Source organism: Myiozetetes cayanensis, unplaced genomic scaffold, assembly GCF_022539395.1.
Source record: "Myiozetetes cayanensis isolate MyiCay16 unplaced genomic scaffold, myiCay2020 scf14, whole genome shotgun sequence".
Classification (NCBI taxonomy): domain Eukaryota; kingdom Metazoa; phylum Chordata; class Aves; order Passeriformes; family Tyrannidae; genus Myiozetetes; species Myiozetetes cayanensis.
In genome coordinates, this window is record NW_026087048.1 from 2774468 (window position 1) to 2786639 (window position 12172).

At 40.4% G+C, this 12172-nt stretch overlaps 1 protein-coding gene across 2 annotated transcripts in view; it reads right to left on the reverse strand.

Annotated features, from left to right (window-relative positions):
- Positions 1–12172, reverse strand: part of SCAPER (S-phase cyclin A associated protein in the ER) — a 137038-nt gene that overhangs the window by 72278 nt on the left and 52588 nt on the right. For both annotated transcript variants that reach the window (XM_050309377.1, XM_050309378.1), the window contains exons 21-22: positions 6494–6630; positions 3249–3314 (exon numbers count right to left, since the gene is read on the reverse strand). In XM_050309377.1, coding sequence (XP_050165334.1) covers positions 3249–3314; positions 6494–6630 — 203 coding nt within the window. The remainder of the gene's footprint in view (positions 1–3248; positions 3315–6493; positions 6631–12172) is intronic.

Here is a 12172-nt window from a genome sequence, read left to right on the forward strand (position 1 = left end):
CTGGCAGGGAGGGGTTTGCTCTCTCAGCCAGGTACAGCAGCAGTTAAACACCAAATCCTAGAGCAGCATGTGGGGTTCTGGCTAAAAAGCTACTACTCTGACCTCTTTTACAAGCTTCTCAACATAATAATACTCAGGGTAGACCCACTGTTGTTTGTTCCTTTCTGCTGACTGCTCTTCCTACTGCTCTTGGTGAAGAAGGATCCTTTTCTGTTACAAAGCTGCTTTCCTGTTATTTTTTCCTGTATTCCCTTTTGCCACGTAAACAGATGCAGCCTGGACTAAAACTCCTGCCTCATGAAACTTCTTGGCCTCTCATGCTTTCCTTTACAGAAGGAGATAAAACTACCCTGTTCTTCCATTTTGTTCTATGTGCTGTGCAGAGTGAACACATTTCAACAGATATAGCTGGGCTTTTGGTTGACTCACAGACAACTCCTCCTTTCTTAAAAAGCCAGTTCAGCCTTGAGCTGCCACTGCTACCCCCTGGATTTCAAAGCTCACAAACATATGAGCCTCATAGTAGATAAAGAGTTGGGTAATTTTGGAAAGAACAACAACTATGATATCTGAAAATATGTTTCAAAAATTTAGATGCAAGCACCTGCTAGATCTTTAGGTTTCTACATGAAGACTGCAAAAGAGACCTCAGCTCTGTGATGAACGTGAGCTACACAGTGGCCACACCACCGGTTCGTGTCTAAAAGGGCACAGCAACAACAGAGGCAATAAAGGAAGAAACCAAGAAAGCAGATGGAACGAAGGTTCTGTCTGAAAGCAAAGGAATTTTAATCACGTTAAAGAGAAATGAAAAGCGGTAAATTCAGGATCGGTCAAAAGATTTGAAAATCTTTTAAAAAATTAAAAATCTGAGTTTCTCTTGTGCTTCACTTGAGACACAACCAACCAAGTTACATCATTGATAATCTCAGAAAGAACCTAAAGGGGAGGCACTACAGCTTATCAATATTTTCAGTCACTTAAACATGCACATTTCTACTTTCTGACAACCAGACCTCAATTTTTTATTTCCTGGTAGCAAAGAAAAGCGAAACACAGAAGCTCCAAATCTAGAAGTCTTAATATGCCATGAAATTAATCTTGAAAATGGAAGTGTTGATGACTAAGAAGCAAAGCCAACTCTTTACCCATGTGTTTATGCAGGTGTGCCATCTGCTGGAGATGGGGCATTTTCTTAAGTCAAACCTCAGGGATGGGTTTTTATTATTTTAAAATACATCTCAGATCCAGTAGCAGGTTTGCAAGCTACTGAAAAGACTGTGTAAAAGACACTGCCTCCAGGCTAGTTGGATATACAACCAAGGCAGTCTAACTGCAAGGATCTGAACCTCTTAACCACCAGTAACTTCTACAAAAAGCCACCTTCAATCACCTATCAGCAATTGATGAGTGATGGAAGCAACCACAAGACATGTAGGATCTGCTACAGGTCATTACCTTGGTCTGAAGACAAATATCCCCAATCTGGAAAGTCGTCGCGATTTTAGGACGAGGGTTTTCGAATCCAACTGTGGAGACCCCACAGCTCCTCGGCTGATGCTGCAGACTCCCTGAGCCCAACTACAAAGTAAGGCACACACACCATCTGCCCACTGTAAATGGATGTCTCAGGAAAATTAAGAACAGGGCAGGCGTGCATAATCCTCTTTACTAATCTGTTTCTTTCCCCATTTTCATCTTCGGAGCCTCTCGGGCTGGATGTGCTTTCCCAGAACTGCAGGAGTGCAGGTGAACAGTCAGTCACCACCTGTGTGACTTTGCTCAGGAAGCTGACACATCTCCCAGCACTCTGCTCTGAGAACACTGTATTTGGTTTCTTCTCAACCAGCTTTACCCTGTGCTCCCTCACTGTGGTACCAGGAAGGACAGCGAACAATCACCACCCACCCTTTCCATGCCACTTATGACCTGACAGACCTCTATAACACATCCCCACTAGAACTTCCTCCCACTGACACATTTTTCCCCAGAATGAGAAGTGCCAGCTTACTTATTTCCTAATTTATCCACAAACTTATTACAGATTTCTTTTCCTCCCTTCTCTGAACCTTTAACAATTCCAGCTTATCCATTTGGAGACAAAGAACCAGAACTGCACATTGTGTTCAAAAGCTGCAGATAATTGTACATGACATTCTTTGTTCTGTTTTTGCAACTTTCTAAATAATTTTAAGAAAGGGTTTCCATGAACTACTGAGAGTACTGAGCTGATACTTTCTTGGAACTACCTATCTCATCTGCAAATTCAAGGTCCACACTTTGTATGTGAAGATAAATAATTGAGTTCTGCCTTCTCCCTTCATTGTGTAGCCCTCAATATACACTGGATTTCACCTGCCATTTTATTGCCTCATGAACTCTCTTCAAAATTATCATTCAGCATCAGTTCTTGTCCCTCCTGTCCTGAATCTCTGCATGATCATCAATCACACACTGTCCCCTCGCTTTTTCCAAGTCACTTGTGAATATGTCAACCATCCCAGAACTGCAGAACTCTACTGGTGACCTCCCTGTTCTGCCAAGGGCTGATGAAACACTCCGGTTCCTTTTCATTTCTTAAGTTTTCCACTTAAACTACAGCTCTATAGTCTCTTTTAAAATCTCTGGTGATAGACCTTATCAAAATCATTTTGAAAATCCAAATATTCTGCATCTTTTCCCTGCTGGTTTCAATGAAATCAGAAAGCAAGAGCTGAGCAATTCTCAGTTTCAAACTAAGGAGAAGGAATTTGTCACTGGTCACAGGTCTTGTTTTGATCTTACCATCCAGCTGTTTTCACCTGTGCCTTATCCCAGACAACAAAAAGCTCTATTCTTCGAAAAGGTGAATGTCAGATTGTAAAACATCAGATGCTTTCACCTTTCTTTCTGACCAAATGGAGGCCAAATATAAGATTTTTCAGCCCCAGAATTCCAGTGCTGAATTTTCACCATCAGTCTGGAAGTGCAAGACTCGAACCTTCTTGTTTCCAGGTAACAAACGCACGAGCAAATGTTCTCTTTACTACAGCAACTTCCCTGGTTTAAGATATACAGTGCCTTCCAAAAAAAATGCATTTATCAGGTCTGAGCTTTTTATTAGAAACTAATCTGTAACTCAAGATGGCAACATGGCCCATGTTGAGGGAGAACCTCCCACACCTGCTCCACTGGAAATTTCAGCAGCATTTCTGCAACAGACTGGGGGGAAAAAGCAGAGTTTGAAGTACATAAAGTTTAATGCTTACTTGGCTTTAAATGGGGAATCAGACACAGCATTTTTTGCTTCCATCAAGCTCTCATATTCCTTTGCCCTAGAGGAGAAAAATATTCATTATTATTGACTATTGTCTAAAGTGGACAGGATGTAAGACTGGTGACAGAGTTCAAACCTTGGGGGTTTTTTCTGGTTCACAATAAAGCCCAACATTTCTGTCAGTGCTGCCCCAGCAGAATCCACACTGGTGCTGAACCACTGGCCAGTAACAATTTATGATTAATATTACTACTTTAGAATAACATCAGTACACAAATGGCATGTATAAGTTGACTTCTGAAATGGTAGAAAACTGCACAAGTGATATATAGAAATGTAGTAATCTACTGCCTATTATAAAACTACTATTGATATGATTTATATTGTTTCTGATAATTTATTTCATTTATATTTTATTTTTATCATAATTATAATGTATAATTTTATCTACAATATAAATTAATTGTAATATTATTTATATTTTAATATTTATTATTTCTATTTCCTATTTCATGGCAAAAAGTTATTTAATAATTTGTATTATTTACAATTTGGATATAATTTATATTACGACGTTATAAATATAAAATATAACATTATTATAGAAAACATTAGTCATTAGACAGGTGCAGATCAAATCAGTGCATCACAGACTACAATTAACATATAAATATTAGGTTATATTTACAGGCAAAGGAGCAGGTTTTTTGTAACTACTGATTGTGTTGCAATATAATAAATTTTAGGCAAAGAGCATAGAAGCACCTCCAAGAATGACTGTTTTACTGCTGGAAACAGAAACACAACCTCTTCAGTCCCTTAAAACTATTATTTACACTGGCCAGACGCCAAAAAGTGGGAAGAGGGAGACAAGCCTTTCTTGCACTGCTGGTTGTCCCTGCAGCCAGCCTGTGCCAACAGGTGAAAATCGTGATCTGCTCGTGGACCAAAGCAGGATTCACAGCTCCAATCCTGTAACCTGCTTTTAACACCACACACACACATAAAGCAGAATTAACCCAAGCACTACAGTGATGCAGACACATTTCTCTCAGCTCTACAGAGTAAACTTTCCTTTATATTTCCTGTTCCCACAAATGGGACAAGTTTCCCACAGCTACTCAAGATTTTCCCTCAGCTTAACCCTTCCAACTTCTGCTTGTTACATCAATATTGTTACATCACCACTAGCTGGGATCTGTGGGTCATTAATAAAGCCATTAATCACAGCTGAATTCAGTATTAAACAGGAAGGTGAGATTCCTTTATTAACCTCTCGCCTCCCTACCCAGAAACAACACTTGTCAGCATCTGCACAGACCAGTCCCTCAAACTTGGAAAATCCCCCAAAAAACCTGTTAATAAATGCACGTGGCTGGAGTGCTTAAAATCCACTGCAAAGCGTGAACCAACTCTATGGTAACCACCTCGAATGCTAAAATTTGGCTTTCATCAAGACTCCTTTTGCCATGGGAGCATCCAAGTACCCTTTCTGCCAGCAGCACATACATGATAACCTGGGATAATTTACTCAGCTATATATCAATTTTTACTGATAGCACCAGTTAAATGGCTTAGGGTTATAAATATAATTAATAAGACTAACAAAAACTTCTCAACATATCTAATATCCCATTGATCACCATTTGTCCCCTCATTCACCTCTACCCTTCACTGCTTTCATATTGCAAAAGTGATTTAAGATCTGGAAACTCAGGAGAGCAACAGGAACCTATTTGGATGCAGTTCTTATTTTTTTCCCAGTTTTAAAATATCTCAGCTTCCTAGAAACTGAAATGAATGTATCATTGCAGGAGCTGAGGTGTAAGGGCATTTGTTGTAACTATTTCTTTTTATAGGGAAGAGAGAGACTTGTAGATATGTCCTAAAACATGCTCTGTAGATAATCTAGCCATCCTTCAATAGGAAAAACAAGCCTAACGAACATGGATTTCATGTCACACCAAGATAACTCCTCTTAGATTCTGAAGCTTTCACTGTATTTTAAATAGCACATCACCTTTGTAAAATGATGCCCCTTTATTACTGTTTTAATTACAATTTTCCCTGACGGATATGCTGACTCACCCAGCAGTCTGACACATAAGAATTCAAGTTGTTCCGAAAAAGTTTTTCTCCTCTCAGTGCCAGTAACAAATTATTTATCATTTGAACCTGTATTCCGAGGTCTGACAAATCTTTGACTAAATTCAACAGAAGCAGCTCTGGGGAAATAATTAAAATTGGACCCAGCGACTGCATTAAATCAACAGGTCATACGGATAACTCTGCATCTTGAGCAATCAGAAACCTGCAAGAACATTACCCAGTTTCAGGAGTGTGTTCTAATGTGCTATTCAGATGGTGGACTTGCAAAGAGGAAAATAATCAGAAACAGCAACACACTGTAAAAGGGTTGTGTTTTTGAAGACTGATGTGCCTTTATTAGCACTGTTATGAGTTACTAAAACATCTCATTTTTACTGTAGCTCTAAAAATCCATGCAGGTGTTTTTCCCTTCATTGAAGCCCTTCTTGCTTAAGAAGGCAGGGAAAACGTGCAACAATGGCTCTTACCCACTGAAAAGTATTTTTAGAGGGAAATGCAAAAATATCTCCCAATATTCAATTAAGTATTAACCTCAGCTGCAGAGAGTGACACTGCCAGTTCATGATATAATGATGTCCTGCACATCAGACTGATTTGCAGATGTCACTTTTTAGACCAAGAACAAATTGCAGGTCTGACAGCTCCCTTTCCATTTTAGGATATTTTTATTATTCTTGTTGTGACAGGCAACAAAAAAATGATTAAATTTAGTCATGGGATTTGACACTACAGCGGGCTGACTTCTATTTGTTGATTACTATTGATTTTCTTTGATACTTCATTTAAAAATCAATAGCTGGGAAGAAAAATAGGCATGGTTTACACAAATTTAAACATGCTATTGTATGCTAGAAGAGGCTACAGTTTTGGCAGGGCACTGGCATCCAATTATGAGAAAAGCTCTTAACAGGTGAAACCAAGGGCTCCAGATCGATATTCAGTTTTCTTTCTCAATCAGAGAAAGTGGCCATAAATTAGGCTCATCAGTGTTATTTTCAAGACACTCCCAAAGCAAATAATTTTACATTTTTTTTCAGCCTTCCACTGCACTCATACTAAAGGACAAAAGGTAAAGTTTAGAACAAAACTTAAAGGGGGAAAAAAAATACAAAAAGGAGTTTGTACTACCTGGAGTTCATCCGTGCCTTCAGCTTCTTGGCTTTCTTTTTAATTTTTTGTTTCTCCTCTCCATCTTTTAATGGTTCCACAGGAACAGAACTCTCAATCACAATGTCCACAATGTACTTTTTTAATGACAGGTGCTCCTGCAGGAAAGAGTGAAATACTATTTAGTGCTCTAGTATGTGATGGAGGTCACATATTATCTTCCCAGGGAAAAACCAGTATTATTTTTGTACTGTTTATAATATTTAACAAGAGGTTATGAAAAAGAAGTCAAACTTTAAAATAGATCTTGGGAAAGAGATTATTTCACGCAGGAGAGAACAAATCAAGGGTGTTTTCTAAAAAGGAGAATAATTATTAAAAGGAGAATAAATACTGTGCCTTATTTTCAAGAAATTGTCATTTAACGAGTATGAACTCCAAGCTGACACCTTCTCTCCTCCAAGCTGCCCTTCAAAGCTATGTGAAACCTGCTCTACTAACACAACTCATTATATTACAGAAACTAATTCTGGTTTTTATTTTAACTCCCCATGAAAATCTAAACTTGTCTTAACTTCATTAAAATACATTGAAACTGTTCACTACTTCCAATGTTACCATTTATTAATGGGAATATTACTTTTCCTCTCACAAATCTGAATTTAAGCAAAACATTGGTAAAACCTCTGTTCCCACAGGAGAAATGCTAAACAATTAGTTTATTGCCAGTTATTAGAATGTATTTACATATTTTTTAATATACTGAGGCTTATATCTGTTTTCTTGCAGAACACCAAACACATTATGAAGTCCAGGTCACCACTGCTTATTAAAATAATTTAGCCTTGAAAATGATTAGGGCCAGAATCAGAAGTGGTTATTCCTTCCTTTTTGGTAAATATCCTTAAAATTCCAAGTAAAAGGTGAAGTGTTAAAAAATTTATAGACAGCATTTTCCAGAAAACAACCTATATTTTCTTTCACTGATTGAGGGAAATATTATGCCTGCTGAAAACAAAATAAATCTCTGTGAAATTTCCTGGAAAAAGACCACTTAGTTTTTGGAAAGCACTGCTGCATGATATAACCCAGCAATATATATTTGGTGAAAACAGTAAATGAAATAAGTACCTTAAATCATACGAATGCAAAATGAATACTGAATTAATGTTAGACATAAGAAATCCAGCACAAATTCTAAAAGCAACATCGACTTTCACTTTGCTCCACTGCCTACCTGGAGAACTCCCAGCACACCTGAGCACTTTTTCCTCAGTGTATTTGAGGAATATCAAAGTTGTTCAAACTGTGTGTATTGTTATATATTGCTGCAGCCATAGGTAAACACCATTCTAACAGCTTCAGTAAGCATTTTCCCTTGCCTTTAATAGTATTTAATTTTAGCAAGAAGTATTTTAAAGAAAACTTCCTCAAGGTATCTCAGGAGGCTGTGCCCTGTGAGTCTGAGCCAGCAGGGCAGCAGTTTGTGATGAGTTTGTTCTTCCCCAGTCTGTAGCAGTGCAGAACAGAATCACAGAATCAGATGGGTTGGAAAGGACCTCTGAGATCATCAAGTCCAGCCCTTGATCCAACCCCCCCGTGGTTCCCAGCCCATGGCACTGATGTCACATCCAGCCTGTCCTTAAACACCTCCAGGGATGGAGAATCCACCCCCTCCCTGGGCAGCCCCTTCCAATGCTGAGCACTCTCTGTAAACAATTTCTTCCTGATATCCAACCTAAACCTCCCCTGGCACAGCTCCAGGATCGAGCCCTCTTGTCCTACTGCTGGTTCCTGGGAGAAGAGACCAACCCCTATCTGGCTCCAACCTCCTGTCAGGGAGTTGTAGAGAGTGCTGAGGTCTCCCCTGAGCCTCCTCTTCTCCAGGCTGAACATCCCCAGCTCCCTCAGCCTCTCCTCACAGCACTTGTGCTCCAGTTCCTTCACCATCCCTGTCCTGGCTATGAAATCCAAGTCCAATTTCGCCTCTTTAGAGAGATGCAGCCCACTTAAAAATAAGTTTTTCCCCTAAATTTCCTTTAAAAACCAGAAGCCTGGGCATAAGGTTCAAACTTCACAGAAAACATGTTTGAGTCTGTCAGGGTTAAGAAAAGAGAGGACTTCTTCAGAACAGACTATGGCAATACTGCTTTGCTACCAAGCTTCAGGATACTTCAGCTGAGACATCTATTAAAAAAGTTATTTATGAATTATTTCAGTGGGATTGGGTAGGTACATCCCTGCTTTCCAAACGGGACCAGTACACCCTTGCACCACCCTTAGGTGAGGTTCATGCCTTACCAGTGAGATGCAGCACTCATAACATACAGAACAAAGGTTTGTTCAACACTGTTCAACAGTGAAATTGGTACTTTGGTTCATCAGATCTTCACATTTTTATTTCTTCAGTGACAGCAGAGCAGAATGAAGTGGCCACTGCACTGTGGAACGGCCCCCACCCTCCAAGAGGGGCAACCACGGGGTCACACTTGAGCTGGGCAGAAACCAGGGAGACAAAGCTCTGCAGCCCCTTCCCAGACACTCAGCTCCTTTTTCATCATCTTATCTGTGGCTCAGCAGATGACCTGAAGAGATCTACAGGGTTCACCAAGCACATTCATCCCCCAGCCTGTGGGGCCAGGAGAGCACACCCCGTGGTTGCACACGATTGTTCCCATGAACTCGGGCAGCTCCACGAAGGACGTTTCTCAGCGTTCTCAGCTTTCACGTGTGGCGGTTTGGAATATTATCAGCCTTCCTACATCCAGCTCATTAAAGGCAGACTGGAGTAATAATACCTCGAGTCACAAAAACAGTCACTTCTCGAAGGCGCAGATCAAAGCGTGGGATTATCACGGTGGGCAGATCGACACCATTCAGGTGTGAAACAAGGAAAATTAATAGCCTGGTGTTGGATGACAACCGGTACCTGAGGAGAGCTGCTGCCACATCACCCTGCAGAGCAGGGTACAAATATTTACTCCCATGTTTTACTAATCTCCTACCAGTTACCTGAAAAGTTAAGGTTTTAAAATCTACTGAGTCACACACTGAAGTACAGCATGTCCCATCCTTCAAATAACTAAATTAATGAATTAATTTTACCTGCATGGCCATTAGTTGGACAGGTTAACATGCTACAAAAGTATCAACCAAAGGGAGTGAGGTCAGTGCAGTGTCTTCAAAGCAAACTTTCCTTTAAGCCACAGTGAAACTCCTCAGTCTCAGGGCGTGTATTCCTAATAAAGGTAATGCAGAATAACTGGGTAATCCAGTAATTTCTTCCTTAAAGCCTTTCACTACTTTTTCTTATTATTTTTATATAGATAAATGCTATATGTTGAAAGAATTTCTGAGACTAAATTAATATACCCTCTCCTTAAAAGCATTCTGAGTTTGTCTTTATGCAAGTGAAGGGTCATTACTGGCCTGACTCTGTGCTATGCTGAGCACATTCTGGCCCCAAATCCCCAGGTATCAGTAAAGCACCAGATCTTTGGAGAATTTAGGCCATTAAAAATGCAAAGCATTATTGAGTAGAGGTTCTTTTCTACTGAAATCTTCTGTCATTAAGATGTGTATTCACACCTGCTGAAAACCTTCAGTGCAGTTTCAGTCATATCAGTTTGAGCTGCACAATTTCTCTAAAGCTCTGTTTTAAAGGCTTATGAATTTTGCTGGTTTTGTCCTAACAGAACACTTCCTATCTCAGCATCAAACCAGAACCAGCTCTGATGGTCACGACGTATCAGATTTCTGCCATCCCTTTTCTTCATACTCAATACTCGTCCCCTCAGCTCCAGGGCTGAAATCACTGACGGCACAAAAACAAGGGATCAGCTTTCCCAGAGATGGCAGAACCTGGGCCACAAAGAGCAGCCAGACTGTTCTGTGCTGGGATGCAGAGCTGAAAACACGGAAACAAGAACAGAGGGCTAATAAATTTCTTCATGATCACCTGCATGTGTTCCCCTGTGCATACTCATGTGATGATGGCTCAGTGACCCACTGGAGTAGAAATCCTCCTGCTGTTTCCCCCCAGTGTTATTTACTTGCACTCATCAAAGCTGAGGGGTTACTTCTAAAAATCCCCAGGTTTACTGTGCCTGTTCCTTAGAGGGAGGCTCCAGCCTCTGGCTGAAAAAGCCATGAAGCATAAAAGTAACGTAGTAAATATGTACCATGTGGTACCTCATGGCATTTGGTAGAGACACATGTTGTTATTTGACAAAGCCATAGAACCCCTAGTAATTTTTATAGAATACTGAAGTAATTTTTAAAACTACATAAATTTCCTGTAAACGTTTCAATACTTCATTTACAAGCGAGGTGATAAAGACTAACATTAAATGCACATGTACAACTGCAGCCACCACAAAGCAGACAGAAATTAGGTTATTTACTAAAAATGGCTTTGCTTTGCCTCCTTTTTCCCTTCATCCTCAACTGATCTGACTTTCAGTTCATTGAGAATCCTGAAACTTTCCAAATGCAACAGATGGGCCTCATCTACAAACTACAAGAGAAACTGAGTTGCCAAAACCATTAAAGCTAAAACTAATAAGGTCACCCCTGAAGTCACATTCTTGCTGGTTATTGCCTAGTCCCATTCAACTGCCTGAAACAGAAAATCTACCCTGTACATTTCATATCTCTTAGTTGATAATTTTAGCTGACTAAGCACTTCTTATAACCAAGTTTTTCTCTCTACACTGAATTACGCTCCTTTCTCTGACATGACATATTTACATTTACAGGAATAACAGCATTATAATCAATATCCTCTGAAATACATTTTCAGACTCCAGAACAAATAGAATTGCAAAGTTTTTCCATGAACAGCGTAGCAAATACTACAAAATGCTGAAATGCTATTTAGCTGAGTAGGGTCCACTTCTGCTTGGATGAGGAAAACCATACCATAAACTGGATCTTGAACCTCAGTAATCTATATGAAATACAACAGCTGGAGAAGACATTTCCTCACTGACACCCTCTTCATACAATACCTACTCACAACACCAAAACTCTTCACTAGCTCTCCCCTTTTAAAATCCTGATTCCAGCAGCAGCATCCACGTATCTGTCCTTGCAGATGGATATGTAAGTATTTATCAAAGCAGAACACAACTGCAAAATTATGTTCCTACCCCATGTCTGACTGTGACACTTCTTGGCTGTCTGTATTATATACAAGCTACTATTTCACTACTCAGCAAATCTTCCCAGTAACATTATTACATTGTGAAGTGTGCCAAACAGAACCCTTCCCAACGAAATTCCTCCCTCTAAAATCAGGACTGAGCGTAACACAAACACTTATTTCCCGTTCCTTTCTTGTTAAGTAAGTGTTGCCTTTTTCTGAATCCAAGCCTGCAGAGGCAGGGCAATATTGCAGCAAAGCCTCTGAGCCAAGAAGAAAATGCCAGGCTGGCTGTGTTGCTGCAGGGCAGCTGGAACTGCAGGTCCCTGAGCTCCTGGGCTGGCTCTCCCACGCCTGTGCAGGAACAGCCAGGCTCTGGAAATCCTGCAGGAGTGGCCAGGACCAGCACTCAGTGGATCAGGCATTGTCTGGTGCCTTCTCTGAGCTCTGCAGGGTCCCACAAAGCAGCTCTGCTGGGAAATGCTCTGTCCAGCACCCGGCAGGGAAAGGTCTGCCCGTCCCATGTGAGCCCCAGAGCCTGAGCCAGGGCTCAGTTA